The 17,757-nt window shown below is 39.0% G+C and overlaps 1 protein-coding gene across 10 annotated transcripts in view; it reads left to right on the top strand.

Annotated features, from left to right (window-relative positions):
- The window catches only part of LOC103115819 (lipoma-preferred partner), a 474,645-nt gene that overhangs the window by 389,076 nt on the left and 67,812 nt on the right, over positions 1-17,757 (top strand). For all 10 annotated transcript variants that reach the window (XM_060198522.1, XM_060198525.1, XM_060198523.1 and 7 more), the window contains one exon: positions 2,434-2,556. In XM_060198522.1, the coding sequence (XP_060054505.1) occupies positions 2,434-2,556 (123 nt within the window). The remainder of the gene's footprint in view (positions 1-2,433; positions 2,557-17,757) is intronic.

Raw genomic sequence — 17,757 nt, 5'->3', positions numbered from 1 at the left:
GATTTTTCATTGCTTGGGTTTCACCACTCCAGGTGAACTCTTCCTTATTGAAAGAGAGTGACAGAGACAGAAGGAGACTGGGAAAGAGACCACAGCACCAAAGCTTCCTCCAGTATGGTAGCAGTCAGACTTGAACTTGACGCCTGTATGAGACAAAGCAGGCACACTATCTCTGTGAGCTATTTTGCCAGCCCCTGATATTGAAATGGGATTTTTTTTTCTCCTACAGCAATATTTTTCAATCATTCATATACTGGTGTCAAGATTAAATTACCTCTGCTAGAGACACAAGCACTTGGAAAATATCTGTTCTAGGGCACAGGCCTACTGGAGGGATATGACTGTCAGCTCGGAAATCTGAAACGTCAGAAAACACAAATGACCTATGGTTTTACTGTTTTGGAGGTGGGGCTGTGGCATGGGTGATAAAGAAAATCTCAATTTTCCCGAGGGCATTGCTCAGGTCTTCAAATCCAGCTCTGTTGCACAGGCATTCACAAGTGCATACACACACACACACACACACACACACACACACACACACACACACACACACACACACACACACACACACTGTGCTGAGCTCTTTCACCAGCCACATGCACTCTGTTTGTCTGATACTTGTGGCTGCTTTTAGACCAAAGAAGTTGACCTGAAACAGGCTGCTGACTGGGGGGCTGGGCAGTTCTGTCACCCATTGACCCCACTTTGCTAAGCACCAGGGCCCCTGGGGGTTGGGGGGAAGCTTCCCAAGTGATGAAGTAGTTCTGCAAGTTTTTCTCTTTCTCTCTCCCTACTTCCCCTCCCCTTTCAGTTTCTTTCTGTCCTATCCAATAAAAGAAAAAATTAAGAAAGAAAGAATAACCACTAGGAGCAGTGGAACTCTTTATAACGGTACCAAACCCCAATGATAATCATGGTGAGAATTACATAACTAAACAAACAAACAAATAAAGTGAGGCTGGGTGGTGGTGCACCTAGTTGAGTGCACATGTTACAGTGCACAAGGACCTGAGTTCAAGCCCCTGGTCCTCACCTGCAGGGGGAAAGCTTCGCAAGTAGCGAAGCAGGTCTGTAGGTCTCTCTCTGTCTCTCTCTCTCCCTCTCTGTCTCCCCTCCTCCTCTCAATTTCTGGCTGTCTCTATCCAATAAATTAATGAAGATAATATAAAATTAAAAAAAGAATTTTAAAAATAAACTTATTGAGTGAATATATAGCATCCAATAATTATCCATTTTCTGATACTCAAAAGTATTAACTGTTTATATATTTACTTGCCTTAAGCCTTGTGCAAATTGTTCGCTTATTTGACTAAAGCATGTCTTTCCATTTCTGATAAGACCTCTGTGGCAGTGTCATTGACCTGGACTTTTCCCCCCAATGACTCTGCATGCCCATGAAGTCAGTATTTCCAAGCGCCAGGCAATGGAACACTGGGTGGACTCTGTATGTTCCCATGCAGAAGGCTCTAGGATCAAGTTCCCTGTCCCCACCTGAAGCATGGGAAGTTTCATGATCAATTGAGCAGTGCTGCTAGTGTTTCTATTTCTTTGTCTTTAATTTTTTTATTATCTTTACTAATTTATTGGATAGAAACAGCCAGAAATTGAGAGGGAAAGACAGAGATAGAAAGACAGAGAGATACCTGCAACACTGCTTCACCACTCACAAAGCTTGCCTCCTACAGGTGGGAACCTGGGGCTTGAACCCTGGTCCTTATGCATTGTAACACATATGTTCAACCATCTGCACCACCACTCAGTCCCTCTTTTCCTTCTTTTTCTCCCTTCTCTTTTTACTTCTCTCTCTCTATCACGAGGGGAAGGGTTTGGTAGAAAGACCCCTAAGAGCTGTGGACTCAGTACAGGTGCTAACCAGGTGGGGGAAAAATGGTCAATATTTCTGAAATTTCTCGCTCTGTCTCTTGCCTCTTTATACTCCCTTTAAAATGTCATCATCATATAGAATGGCTTCTAAACTAGAGGACTTACAATATCTTGTAGATGGCATCTGGTCTTTGAGTACTAGTATTTCTTTTTCCATGTATGCTCATCAAAAAGAAAGAAAGGAAGGAAGGAAGGAAGGAAGGAAGGAAGGAAGGAAGGAAGAAAAGAACAAGAAGGAGCAGCAGCAGAAGAAGCAGTAGGAGGATAAGAAGAAGAAGAAAGAGAAGAAGAAGAGGAAGAAGAAGAAGGAGGAGGAGGAAAAAAGAAAGAAATATAAGTGGTGTGTGACTCTAGGAAAATCATCTATTGTCATTAAGTTTGTTTCTGGTCCAAAACAACTCTGTGTCAGCCAACTCCATGGCAATGTTATCAAAGGTTAAAGAAAATAAAACAATGTGTGCTGTAAGTTGAGATCATTGAACTCACACTACTATCAGTGGAAACTGGAGATTTCCTTTTGTAACATGTCTGTGTTGCTTCTGGCAGGGTAATCCTGGAGGCAAGACCCTTGAGGAGAGACGCTCTAGCCTGGATGCTGAGATTGACTCCTTGACTAGCATCTTGGCTGACCTTGAGTGCAGCTCCCCATACAAGCCTCGGCCTCCACAGGTAGGAGCTGCCAATCAGTGTCTTCCTGTAAATAGTGTCAACTGTCTAATCCTATCTTAAAGATGAATCTTCTCCTTAAGCCTCTGACCCTCCCCTCTCTTCCCCTCCCCTCTCCTTCGTTTCTTGTCTCTCCCTGCAGCATTTCCCCTCTCTCATTCTGTCTTCTTTCTCTTTGCTTCCCTCATGCCATCTCCCCCTTATTCGTTCTTAGGGTCACTCTTCTCTCTCTCCCTCTCTTACTCTGTCTCAGAGAAGGAGGATGAAAATAGTGAGAGAGATATCACAACAAAGTCCCACCAATCATGAAGTTTCTATGCTGAGTTCCATAGCCCTTTCTGGTGTCAGGGGTGGTAACCCCCGGACCCCATGCGTGGTAAGGCACACGCTAAGCCATCTCGTGCGTGACCCCTCATTTCACCATATGTGGTGCCAGGGAGTGAATCTGGAAACTTAGGCATGGAAGCACCATGCTTTGTCAGTCAGCTGACTGACTCCCTGGCACCTCTCATTCTTTTTTTTTTTTTCATTTCTCAGAATCAGTACTATAAGTTCTCTCTTTATTTACTTAGCAGCAACATATTTTAGGCAACAGATGGAAAGTGACATTGATTTCATTTGTCTTTTCAATAATTCAACCTCATATAAAATTCTTAAGAGATTCAGTCTCATTTTATTGTTTATCTGGCTGTAGCATGTGACTATTTTGTTACATGCTGGTATAGTCTTCACTAATGTGGCTTTTGCAAGGTTATGCTAATGGCGTCTAATCCTATCTTAAAGATGAATCTTCTTAAGCTCTTTTCCTTCCCTTCCCTCCCCTCCACTTCTTGTCCCTTCTTTTTCCCTCCCAGATTTATCTCTCCTGATTTCCCCTCTCTCATTCCCTCTTTTTTCTCTTTACTTCCCTCCCCTCCGGTTGGTGTTAAAGACATTCCATTTATTTAATTTTGTTGCTATAAGTAAGGTTATAAGAGACAAGTTTGTACAGATTTCCTCTGACATCATTTCCTTGTGTCATATTCCTAAGAGGGACATTTCCACATAAAGGTGGACCCATGCTTTCTTCACTTGTCTTTACAGAGGTTGAGAATAACTTACATTAGCACCAATGGTGCCAATGGTATCAACTTTTCCTCCATCTAACCAGACTTAGTGACAGCAGTTAATTTGTGCTGTGTCAGCCCAATTGGTGCCTCATTGATCAGTCTTTGTTGGCATTACAGGTTGACGAGTTTTCTGTATATTAGCTTATGGTTTGTCTTGCACTTGATCATTCCCTGCAGACTCTCTGAACTCCTGAAAAGTCAAGGGCTGATCTGTTTTAGAGCTTCTGATTCCTCACAAGTCAGGTTGCAGACTGTGGATACAATATTGGATCACCAGTGTTACTTGTTTTACTCTTCCATAATGTTCACACCCTGTGTTCAGAACCCCCCACCCACCCCACACTACCACCACCATTTGGTTACTCCAGGGTTTCACTGCTCCAGGTGACCTTTTCAGATAGAATGATTGACACAGACAGAGGGAGAGAGGAAAAAAAACTACAGCATTGAAGTTTCTCTTGGTGGTGGTGGTGGTGGTGGTGGTGGTGGTGGTGATGGTGGTGGTGGTGGTGGTGGTTGTGGTGGTGGTGGTGGTGGTGTGTGTGTGTGTGTGTGTGAGAGAGAGAGGGGGGGGGAGGCGGAGAGAGAGAGAGAGAGAAGTGGGTGTGTGTGTGTGTGTGTGTGTGAGAGAGAGAGAGAGAGAGAGAGAGAGAGAGAGGGAGAGGGAGGCGGAGAGAGAGAGAGAGAGAGAAGTGGGTGTGTGTGTGTGTGAGAGAGAGAGGGAGAGGGAGGCGGAGAGAAGAGAGAGAGAAGTGTGTGTGTGTGTGTGTGTGTGTGTGAGAGAGAGAGAGGGGGGGGGAGGCGGAGAGAGAGAGAGAGAGAAGTGGGTGTGTGTGTGTGTGTGTGTGTGAGAGAGAGAGAGAGAGAGAGAGAGGGAGAGGGAGGGAGAGGGAGGCGGAGAGAGAGAGAGAGAGAGAAGTGGGTGTGTGTGTGTGTGAGAGAGAGAGGGAGAGGGAGGCGGAGAGAAGAGAGAGAGAAGTGTGTGTGTGTGTGTGTGTGTGTGTGTGTGTGTGTGTGTGTGTGTGAGAGAGAGAGAGAGAGAGAAGTGGGTGGTGGTGGCTAGAAACTGTGCCATGTGTATAACAACGTGGGCTCCTTCCCCAATGACCTGACTTTTTTGCTTTTTTTTTTTCTTTAAAGCAAATTTTTGCTTATTTTTTTCTTTTCTGAAGTGTTGAACTACAGTATATTGGGTTGATGTAAGAGTCATGACATATACTAATGTGTTTTTCTATACAAGAGTGTGTCATGGTCAGGGGCAGAGGTATGGGCACTGGCACACCTGGTTGATTGCACATATTACAGCGCACAAGGACCTGGGTCCAAACCCCCAGTGCCCACCAGCTGGAGGGAGATTTCACAAGTGGCATATCAGTACTGTAGGTGTCTCTCCACATGTCCCCCCTTCTTTCAGTATCTATCAAATAAACATTTGGGAGCGGGGGCTGGGCGGTAGCGCAGAGGGTTAAGCACACATGGTACAAAGCGTAAGGACTGGCTGAAGGATCCCAGTTAGAGCCCCCATTTCCCCACCAGCAGAGGGGTCGCATCACAAGCTGTGAAGCAGGTCTGAGGGTGTCTATCTTTCTCTCCTCCTGTCTGTCTTCCCCTCCTCTCTCCATTTCTCTCTGTCCTATCCAACAACAACAACAGCTAAAACAACTACAAGGGCAACAATAAGGGTAACAACATGGGAAAAAATAGCCTCCAGGAGCAGTAGACTCATAGTGCTGGCACGAGCACCAGCAAAAACCCTGGAGGTAAATAAATAAATATGAAAATAAAAATTTATTTTTTAATTTTTTTATTTATAAAAAGGAAACATTGACTAAACCATAGGATAAGAAGGGTACAACTCCCCACAATTCCCATCACCAGAACTCTGCATCCCATCCCCTCCCCTGCTAGCTTTCTTATTCTTTAACCTTCTGGGAGTATGGACCCAATGTCATTGTGGGACTCAGAAGGTGGAAGGTCTGGCTTCTATAATTGCTTCCCCACTGAACATGGGTGTTGACAGGTTAATCCATACTCCCAGCCTGCCCCTCTCTTTCCCTAGTGGGGCAGGGCTCTGGGGAAGCAGAGCTCCAGGACACATTGGTGGGGTTGTCTGTCCAGGGAAGTCTGGTCGGCATCATGCTAGCATCTGGAACCTGGTGGTTGAAAAGAGAGTTTACATAAACAGCCAAACAAATTGTTGACCAATCATGGACCTAAAGACTGGAATAGTGCAGGTGGAGAGTTGGGGAGGGTCCTTCATTTTGCAGATAGTTAGCAGGCATACTTTAGTTATATTCCAAAGGACCTGTGACTATAATAATTTTGTTTTTTTTTTCAATATGAGACATGCAGATTTTGAATTGGTAAGTGACATTCTCTTTTTATTATAAAATTATCTTTATTTATTTATTGGATAGAAGTAGCCAGAAATTTAAAGTAAGGGGAAGATAGACAGGGAAAGACACGGAGAGACACCTGCAGCACCACTTCACCACTTTCTGCAGGTAAAGACCAAGGGCTTGAACGCTGGTCCTTGAGCATTTTAACACGTGCACTCAACCAGGTGTGTCGCCACCCAGCCCCATAAGTGACATTTCTCTGTGATTGGGCTTAGGATATGGCTGGCCTTCGTTTGATACCCAAGACCTCAAGTTGACCAATGAGAATAATTATTTTCTCAACTCCAGGTAGTTACTTGTTTGGAAAGAGTTTCATTTGTATGGTTTTGTCTGTACTCCCCAGCATGAAATCTCTTTTTTTTTTTTTCTCAAATTTTAATGGTATGCAATTCCAGAGGCACACTATTGTTCTAGAGCTATCATAAATCATTGACTTGAAGTAATGACCCATTTAATCATTTCTGACTTGGGAGGAATCACTACCTTGTGTCAGGAGCTTGCTTTGCTGTTTTGGATCTTTGAATAGTCTTTCTGAATGCTTGCTATCTTATAATTTTTTTTCTAATTAAAAAGATATTGAAATTTCCTAGTTTCTTTTTTTAATTTATTTTTCTTTTTTTAATTTATAAAATGGAAATACTGACAAGACATAAGGATAAGGGGCACAACTCCACACATTTCCCACTACCAGAGCTCTGTATCCCATCCCCTCCCCTGATAGCTTTCCTATTCTCTATCCCTCTGGGAGTATGGATCCATGGTCATTATGGGATGCAGAAAGTGGAAGGTCTGACTTCTGTAATTGCTTCTCTGCAGAACATGGGCGTTGACAGGTCGATCTGTCCTCCCAGCCTGTCTCTCTCTTTCTCTAGTGGGCTACCTGGCCCTGTAAAAGCTGTTTGGTCACATGGGCAAATGTTTGACTTCAATCCCAGTGCTCCTATACTGAGCCCTTCTCAGACTCTGTGAGGCAACATAAGAAGTGATCTCAGGTGGTGTCTGTGATGGTGCTGCTGCTACTGTCTATGTGTATGCGTTGTATAAAAGGCTTTTGTTGGCTTGTTTGTCTTAGTTAGGAATTCATGTGACCTGCAGAAGTGGAGCCAGTGTAATCAGGGAGGAGTCTCTGGTTGCCACATACCTTCTGGTCTCTTATGCTCCCTGTTCTAGCTTGTAGAATCCAGGAGCAGCTGCAGGGGAGATTAATTAGTAATTAAAATTTTATTATTTCCTATTATTTAGTGCATCTCAAAGAGGTAGGCTACTGGGGAATGGAAGGTGTGAGTGACATGTGGATATTGTGTGATGAGACGTCTCAGCTCCCTGAAGATTGCTTTCTTGCTGGTTCTATGGCTTCTTGAGAATTGAGAAAGGAACCGGGTCTTAGGCAGCTGAAAAAGAGCACAGTTGTAGAGAATATCAGCTTCTTCCCACATTCTTCTGGGAATTGTTTAGGAGCAGGCTGTTGTCTGTGAGTAACTTTCTCTGGGAATGGTGGTAAAAGTTGCAGCACTGTAGAAAGCGCGTATGTAAGATACTAGACTGTGGGAAAATAAAGGGTGTGGAAATAGCATTTGAAAAGAAAAGGTATTTAATAATTTGCAACGTCCATGTTTAAAAGAGCTGGATTATTTTAAATTAGTCTGTACCTGCCAGAAAACAACAGCAGTCACATAAGTGTGCAGTACAGGTGGAGGAGTGGGTAGCTGACACAGAATTGCCTTCTATGTGTTTGATGGTGAGCAATTAAATTTTAGATTGTGTGTACTTTGCACCTCAATAGCATTTATGCCTCCACTTTCTTTTTATTTTTTCAGATTTTTTTTCATGTGTGACAGGTGCAATAATGCTAGTGATGGAAAAGGAACATTTTCAATGTGGAAATTTGGACTGAAAGATCTTACTTTAAAGTGTACCTGCAGAAAACATTGGCACAAAATGAAAAAAGAAAACTATTTTGCATGGCAGTGTAAGAGTGTATTTCCAGGGGGATGGATGGTAGCACAACGGGTTAAGCGCACGTGGCGCAAGGCACAAAGACCATGATTCCTGGGGTAGCTTCTGGCTTGTTTTCAGGACCTGGATGAGTCCTTCTCTTAAGAGATGATGGTATTACATTACCCTAACTCATTCAATCCAGCTGGTTATTTTTTATTTTAAAAAGAAACTGCCTGTTGAGCCTGTCCATTTCATAACAGCATCTTAGTGGAAATAATTAGCCCTATGTCCTTGCCAAAGCACACGTCACATTTGGAAAATTAAAAGAGCTTTCTTGTCAGGACTGGTGTCTCTCTTTCTTTCCTCCTTTCCCTATTATAATTTGTGTCATAGTCTTGCTCTGAAGCCCCATAGTCCCTTCTTTCTCCACAATTTTTAATCGGAAAATCAAATAAACAGTATAATACAGATCCAACAATGTTTTTTTCACTCTGTGTGTTTAGAGTTTACTATGGCAAAAAATGTAGGCATGCTATGTCTTAAGAAGAAAAAAAAATAGATGAAGCCATTGCTTTATCCATTTTCTGACACTCATTTCCTGTATATACTTTGTAACCAAAGTAAAGCATGAAAGTGATAAGAGTGGTCTCTCTAGACAGAAGGTGGGAGGTAGATAATAACCAATCCTACATATCGCCATTTGTCATGGTGAGTAACTGGTCTGTGCTCCACACAAATTATCACATTGGAATGTAACTGCTAACGTTCTTTTCACACTGTGGGAAAAACACTCAGAAAATCATACAGTGCTACTGAGTGAGTGTATATTAGTTGCACAAATAAAACTTGAATTTGTGAGGTTTCCTAATTTAAGCATAGATATCTCCTTCTGAAACTGTCGACATATTTTATTGAAATAAAAGATGCAAATTGAGCACATACTTCTGTTGAGTTCCAGGATGTGCTTCTCAAGATGTATATTTCTCACTTTTTTTTTTTTTTTAATTTGACTCTCCTTAGGTCCTGGGTCCCCCACCCAAACTGTACACCTGTGACTGTCATGTTAGGGGTTATGGTATTGAAGTGAGTTGGATTTTGCTTTTGTTACACTGAATCAGAAATTGCTCAAATATTAAGTAAAAATTCTCAGAACTTATCTCACAGAGAGTTTATAGAGAGACAGTGAAAATTATATAATGCTTTAAGTTTGAATAGTATTTGTGACAAATATTAATTAGTGTGAAGGTCTTGAAGCTAGATTATCTTTTGTTTCCTGGCACACAAAAGACAAGCAAATTTATAGTTAATGAATAAGTATCAGTGAGTCTTGTCATGAAACTCAGTTATAACCTCAAGATGTGACACCATCCTAGACATAGTCTTGAGAACCCAGTATGGGGCTTAGTGAGAATTAGCACATGACAAAGTGAGAGCTTCCTTCTGATAATTTTACAATAAGCATGTATTTGCTCTAACAATAGCAACAACAAAAAGATAGTAAGCAAGGGCAAGTGATTTTTAAAGGACAACTTGGTGGTAGCCACTGTTTCATCTCAAATGTTTAGCTTTGTGCTTGTGTTGCTTTGTGTCACTTGACGTTACAGTGCCTGGTTGAGATAGTATGTTGTATTGCAATGCGATGATACCCATTTTTTAAATTACTGAAATAATGTATAGCTTACATTCGGTTCCTTTCAATACCCTCTACAGAAAGGCTGAAAAAGAAAACCCCTTATGCTATTCATTGCTTCCCAATACCAGTGAGTTTCATTACCTGGATTAAATGGTAGGAAGAATAAAATACCTGACAAACTGACACAAGTTTTCTGATTTTGAAAAAGAAGGAAAACATCTGCAGATGTATTATTGTATGATTTATTTACTTGTGCTTCTATGACTCATCTCCTCTTTCTTTGCCACATTATGTCTGGATCATTAGTATATACCATTTATAAAACATTTCAAAACCAATTAATTACCTATGTCTTACATGTGCTTTTAAAATGTGAGTGAACTCTGTATTAATATTTATTTACATATATGTGCACATACCTCTCTCTGAGCATCCTTGAAGGATTTAAACTTTAGACCTTATTTGTAAAGAGGAGATTTAATTCAAAATGTACTATTTTACTTATATTGATGGTTAAAAAATGATCCATTAAAGTGACTTATTATGTTGGTATAAATAAAATATAAGTATTTAAGTGGCCAAAGATTGAACATTTGTTCTTTTTAAGAAATGTCATCTTTTAGAAAGCTAGACTGATGGTCAAATGCATAAACCCATTATCTTAATCATTTGTGAAATGTTGAATTCTTACTAATTACACCTCAGAATCATACTGCTTAAAGGTAAACACTGCAAAATATTTCATCATACATATTGCTAGAATTGCTTAACCACTTAACCCAGTGCATAGTGAAAAAATTACGATTTTTAAGTTTGTTAATGAGGGAGTTTACTTTTGTAGTCACTTGCAGGTGAGACTTCATAAACAGCAAGGGGATGTAAACAGCTGGGCTTGTCTGCTGCTGTTTTAAAACATGTTTCCTGGAGTACTTGATATTAACTTTAAAAGATAATAAAAAAATCTCAATAACTGTAAAGACACTATGTTCATTGGACAATAGAATGTTGCTAAAGTGGTATGTATATAAGACTTCTTTTTTTTTCTTGTTAGAAATTAACAAATAAATCTGAAATTTACATGAAAAGTCAAGTGGTCTGGAAAAGTAGAAAGATCTTGGGGTGAAATAAAAGCATAAGTTCATACTTCCCAATTCAAAATCTTACTGCAAATCTACAAGAGACAATTAATATGATACTAGCATCTATATGTACTGATTAAGTGAACTAAAATTAGAATTCAGAAATGAACCATTATACTTTTGACCAATTGATTTTCAATCAACAGAGAAATTAAAGTATACCTGTTTTTAACAGATGATGCAAGGCTAATTGTATACCCTCATTTATAGAATAAAGTTGGGCCCTACCTCCTTCCATGCTTTAAAAAAATTTTTTTTTTTAAGATATATTGTTGAAATAAAAATCTAAAGAAAGAAAAGTCTTGGAGCAAAACATAGGAACAATCAATCTTTGTGACCTTGGGTTAGTCATGATACACAAGCAACTAAAGAAAATATAATTTTGAATAATATAATTTCCAGATGACAACATCAAGAAAGTGAACAAGCAAATCATGGGCTAGAATTGTGAAGCACTATAGCCACTTTTGAGAAATGCCAACAGTTTCTCGGAATACTATACATTGTGTTATCACATCACCAAATGCTTCTATTATTTGTACATATGTAAGAGAATTAAAATATTCAATCTAGACCGAAAGAGAGTTCACCTTGCTAATAGTTGCCTCGCCATCTATGGTCTAGGTTTAGCCATAGATTCATCAGACTACCAATGCAAGCTGTGGTGCTGTGATATTTCTCCGTTTCTGCATCTCTCTCTGTCTTTTTCTGCAGGTAGACTCAGACTTGCCTTCAGGTCGACATGAATGTCTATGTATATTTATTGTGTTTTTGTTTTGTTTGTTTGTTTTTTGGTGGCTATTTTTCTTTGTTTTGCTTTGTTCTGATTAGGGCACTGGGACCTCTGAATCTCAGCCATAAAAGTCTTTGCATAATAATAACACTAATTCCCCAGCCACAATGTAGGTTTCATGAGCAGAGGAAGGACTAATATTAGAAACCAATAAGGGTAATCAGCAATATAAGGACAATACCTTACAAGTAGTAATGGAGTGCAGTTGAAGCTCAAGGTATTCAATGTATCATTTCATTGTATTTGAAATGTTAGAAACTCTGTAGACCTCAGTTGTTAACCTGATTTAATAGCACATCTCACAGTTGACATGAGGACCACATGAATAATGGGAGTGAATCTAATGTGTGAGTGCACTATCTTGCACATAATAACATTATTATGTCTGTTGTTCTCACCATCATCATCATTAGGATATAAATTTTGGCAATAATGCTGGAAAAAGAATTTGGGCAACAGATGGGAGAACTGATTTGAATGATGTGAGAGTTTCATGGCACCCTTATTCTTGGTTACAAGGTTTGGCATTTTCTGTTCCCTGACATAAATTTTGGAAGGAAAGACTGTGATTCTGTTCCAGGCATGCAAATTAACTACTTCTGCTCCTAAGGCAAACCAGTCAGCCCCAATAATGGCTTTGTCCTATTTGTCATAATAACTAATGTAGAGATCATTTGTTAGAATTGTTACTGATAAATACCTTTAATGACCATGGAAGATGGTGTTTATAAATAGGAGTAGTTCTGGAAACATTGAGCAGGGTTGTAAGTGAAAGAGTAAGAGTGAAGGAAACTACTTCCTCCACTTAGCAAAGAACATATCATGTCTTAAAAAGCAGAGACGACTTGGTTGGATCTCTGGAAACAATTTTTTGAGATATCTTAGAAGTCCAGAATCTCTTTGCCTGGCCAAGATGTCTAATGGATCATTCATTACTTCCTCTCTCTGGATCGGTATCAATATTTGTATATTGGACTTGAGCAATAAGATAATCTTTCACTGTGATTCTAGTTGAATTGGTATGGTGTCTACCCTGTATTAAAATAAAGTGTGTTGATTTCATTGTTGGCTCTTTAATTTTTCTACTATGGAATTTTTTTTTTCTTTTAAGAGTGTGCTGAAGTTGATGGAGTCATTATGTACAATCAAAAGGGAGTATCTGCAAATTGAAAGATGAGTTTCACATTGAAGATAATTTGAATTATATCTGTGGTGTTCAAGATGACTTGGAACCAACCATATGGAGTTTAAGATTAATTGAAAGGCAGTTTATGTCTATGGCCATACCACCCTGAACATGCCTGATTTTGTTGAAAAGGCAATTATTATAGTGATTCAAGTAATGGTTTCTGGATCTAGACTAACTAGGGTTCAAATCCCAAATCTATTATTACTTTATAATTTTCTAATCTAGGGTTAGTCCCTCACTTTTTAATATTTTTAATGAATATAATTATAGTATTCTTCTTATGGCATTGCTTTCTTTTTTAAGATTTATTTTATTGATTACATAAGAGAACGGATTTCACAAGAAACAGAGACAAGGAGAGTAAGAGGCCAACGTGCATTCTGGCTCATGTGATCTTGGCAGTTGAACCAGGAACCTCATTTATAAACGACCAGATCTCTGTCCATTGAGCTAGTTCTCTAGCTCAATGCTTCATAGGATTGTAGTAAGAATAGAAAGAATAGAAGACTTGCCACATGCAAGGCACTTAAAACAGTGGGTAACATATAGTTAGCATTATTATTATTTGGAAGTCATATTTTTATTGAGAGTTCTATGTTCATTTTTAAGTACCCTCATTATTGTCTTACATATAATGATTTATGAATATGGTATATGATTTTTATCCACTTCTCTGAAGTGGATCATCTGGCATCATTTCATAATCCTCTCAAAGAATATATATATATATATATATATATGTGTGCAGATATAGCTGCCTTTGAGCCTTTGCCAGTCCTTGTGGTAATTACCATGACTTTTGTACCATGATTCTAAAGATAAATGTAAAGCGGTGATCAATCTTGATTGTTTAAAATTCTTTTTAAAAAAATTTTATTTATTTTATTTATTTATTCCCTTTTGTTGCCCTTGTTGTTTTATTGTTGTAGTTATTATTGTTGTCATTGTTGTTGGATAGGACAGAGAGAAATGGAGAGGGGAGGGGGAAGACAGAGAGAGGGAGAGAAAGATAGACACCTGCAGACCTGTTTCACCGCTTGTGAGGCGACACCCCTGCAGGTGGGGAGCCAGGGCTTGAACCAGGATCCTTATGCGGGTCCTTGTGCTTAGCGCCACCTGCGCTTAATCCGCTGCGCTTCAGCCCGACTCCTAATTGTTTAAAATTCTAACACCAGTTCTTTGCTCTGAAAATATTTATATTCATTTATTTATTTATTTATTTATTTTGGATAGAGACAGAGAAAACTGGGAGAGATGGGGGAGATAGAAAGAGAAACATGGGGGGGGGGCGGTAGCGCAGTGAGTGTAACTCAGTCTCTATATCTTGTCTGGCTAGAAACTAAATTATTTAAAGCAATTGTTCAAATTACCATTCTTCAGAATAGCACTTGAGACTTGCTGTACACATATTCCTGTTGTCTGCAGTGGGGCTTAAGAATTTGTATTCTAAAGGTTCCCAGAGGAGGAAAGTGGGTCTCAGGATGGCACTTTGAAAATATTCAAAATTCCTTGACAATGAAGTTTTTTTATTTATTTTATTTAAGAAAGGATTAATTAACAAAACCATAAGCAGCCCCATCTTCCTTCCTTTATGTTTTCTCTATATCTGTCTACCCTTAAGAATGGTTCTAGTTTAAACAGTAGACACGAGTCTAATGTCTTCATTCTACAGAGAAGGTCATCTAACATTCAGAAGTTGACAACAGATTGATTTTTTTAAAACTCAGAAATAATTTGTGTCTGTATTTTATAAACTAAACCTATGGATTTGGAAAGCTAGCATGCCTAAGGAGCTCTACCATCTTTGAATTTAGTTGTTTCATCTGTATGACTCTTCACCCAACCTGTTGATGACTTTCTTTCCTGTTTGCCTTATATGGTTTTATGAAAAGCTAATGTCATATTGCTGCTTCAGTTGCTTTATAAATTGTGAAACACCGTGTTTTTTTAACTCATCCAGATTAGCTAATGTGTCATCATGTTAAACTTACTGTTTAAGCACAATCTTCCTCTACTTATCTAGAGCAAATATTGACATTTGCAAACCATTTACAGGAGGAACTAGTACATTAAAAGCTTGTCACCTTTTGTATAGAATCTTTCCATTTCTTTTTTCCACTGATTTATTTCCTAATCTCTTAAATTTATCATTTATTTTTTATACATCTGAGTATATCTCACTGGTCACATATGTATTCATTTCTGATTTTTTCTCCTACTCTTTTTTTATATAAGCAACCCATACATGTTACATTTATTAAGAATAAAATGGGGGGGGGGTGAGTGATGGCACACCTGGTTGAGTGCACATGTTACAGTTTGCAAGGACCCAGTTTTGAGCCTTGGTCCCCACCTGCAGGGGGAAAAAGCATTGTGAGTGGTGAAGCAGATCTACAAGTGTCTCTCTGTCTTTCTCTCTCTCTATCACTCCCTTCCCTCTTGATATTTCTGGCTGTCTCTATCCAATAAATATATAAAGGTAATAAAAAATTAAAAAGAATGAAATAAATGAATTGCTATTTTGTTTGAAATAAAATTTGTTTTTCCACTTCCATTAGACTGAGAACTGAGTATACTTTAGAGAAACAGATTCTTCTCCCAGTTCTGCGATTAAAAGGTTGTGTTAAGTAAGTCACTTTTCTCTTTTAAACCTCAGGATTCCATTTGTAAATGAGACTTGTGCATTCTCTCCACTATATGCCTAAGATAATAGAGTTATAATGCAGATTTTGAAAGACATCCTTTACCTTTTAGTGGAATTCTGAGGAACATCTCCATTGACTGGTTGTGCTCTAGACCTTATCTGAAAGTTTGATTTAGAGATTACATTTTATGGTTTCAGGTCCAACAGCTGATTTTTTTTTATTCCATGTTGTGTTTACTTTTATGCATAGTGAGGTATAGCAAAATATCATTTTACTTGAAGATACCTTATGAAAGTGATTAGGAGATATCCCAATACAAAGAGATTGCCCATGTAATTTAGATGTTAGTGGAGGCCCTGAAAGAAGTGTGTCTTTGGTTTTGTTTTTTCAATATCGGCCCTCTTCCATTTTTATTGACGTGGAATATTTTAAGTTATGATTGAAATACCAGGACATATTGTCCCTTCCTGAACATTAAAGTTTCACATAATTAAAAAAAAAAAATAGCCACAGGAGATGTAGGTGGATGAAGTATTTATATATATATATATATATATATATATATATATATATATATATATATATATTAGAAACAGAGAGAAATCAAGAAGGCAGAAGATAGGGAGATAGAAATAAAGACACTTGTAGCACTGCTGCTGCACTCTTCCCAAAGCTTCTCCCCTGCAGGTGGGGACTAGGAGCTTGCACCTGGGTCCTTGTGTAGTGTCACATGTGCTCAATCGGGTGTGCCACCACTCAGCTCCTTCCAGATCCTTTTATCTAGTGTCCCTGAATGCTGTTGACTTCACTGATAGTACAGAGACCTGCACACAGTGTTTTTTTTCTTGTTCTTGTTGTTTGTTTGTTTGTTTGTCTTAGTAATTTTATATAATCTGTACGTTTTCTGGTCTCCCAACAGTCTGATTAGCCAAAAAGTTTGCTTTACGGTAGTGATCTCACTTTAGCAGTGAAGAATGTAGCATTTTGCTTTAACTGTTCATCTTTAGAAAGCTTTATCTGAGATGCTTAAAGACTGATCAGCCCAGTATATAATACATCAACTCAACTTACTGGGTAGCACAGGGACCTTCCTGCCAACATTTTTATAAAAAGGAGTGGGGTTTGTTAAATATAATGTTTTCATCCCTATGACTTCATCACATCCTTCCTTAAAGTGGGCAAGAAAGAAAATGTGTGCACAAGCCCCTTTGGAAGACTGTCTGGAGAGTCCTTAAATAAGTAGAAATGGAATTACTTTACAATCCGGCAGTACCAGGCTTGGGTATTTATCCAAAGGACACTCAAACACTAATTTGAAGGGACATATGCACCCCTATGTGTGTAGCTGCATAATTCACCAACAGCCAAGCAGTGGAAGCAGTTTAAATGCCCATCAATAGATGACTGGTTAAAGAAGGTATGGGGATAGGGGGCCAGTCAGTGGCACACCTGGTTAAGTGCACATAGTACCAAGCACAAGGACCCATTCAAGAATCATAAGAAATGTGCAAGCCCCAGACGCCCCCTGCAGGGGGGATACCTCACAAGCGGTGAAGCAGGTCTGCAGGTGTCTACCTTTATCTCTCCCTATCTTCTCTCCTTCCTCAAATCCTTTTTGACCTTTCCAATAAAGCGGGACAAAAATGGCTACCAGGAGCAGTAGGGTGATAGTGCTAACACCAAGCCCTAGCGAAAACCCTGGATGCAAAATGAATAAATACTTAAAAAAAAGAAATTAGGGAATATATATTCCATAGAATACCACTGGGCAATCAGTAAAGATTATACTATGTATTTTGGGACAATATGGATGGAACTCATGGTGATTATGTTTAGCAAAATATGTAAAGAGATGATAAAACAGCTACCAGATGGTTTCACTCATATGTGGACTCTAGAGAATTGATACATATGAACTTTCAAAACAACAATAACAACAACCACACACACACAACAATTGTTTTCTAAACAAGCAACATTCTCTGAATGTCACTACAGTAGTTATCTTTGGGAGGTAGGAGGGCAGGAACACAGAACTTTGGTGGTGGGTGTACTGTGGAACTATGCAAGGTGATCTTACAATCTTGTAATCCACTATTAATCACAAATAAAGACAATAGAAAAAAGTGTTCACAGGCTTATACTTGTGCTCTCATACTCTGTTCACCAATTTCTAGAAAGCTAAGGCCATAGGAGGATAGAACTGATTTGGAGACTTAATAAAAAGAGGTGTTATTGTGGTGCGAGATAATGGTTTACCCTTCATCTTATTGGGATATGTGCTTGTGAAGCTATAACATGTCAAAATCTTTATTTCTATATCTAAACTAGGTTCCTTCCATCTACTTGGCCCTGGGCT

Source organism: Erinaceus europaeus, chromosome 9 (assembly GCF_950295315.1).
Source record: "Erinaceus europaeus chromosome 9, mEriEur2.1, whole genome shotgun sequence".
Taxonomy (NCBI): domain Eukaryota; kingdom Metazoa; phylum Chordata; class Mammalia; order Eulipotyphla; family Erinaceidae; genus Erinaceus; species Erinaceus europaeus.
This window is presented reverse-complemented; position numbering and strand designations above follow the sequence as displayed.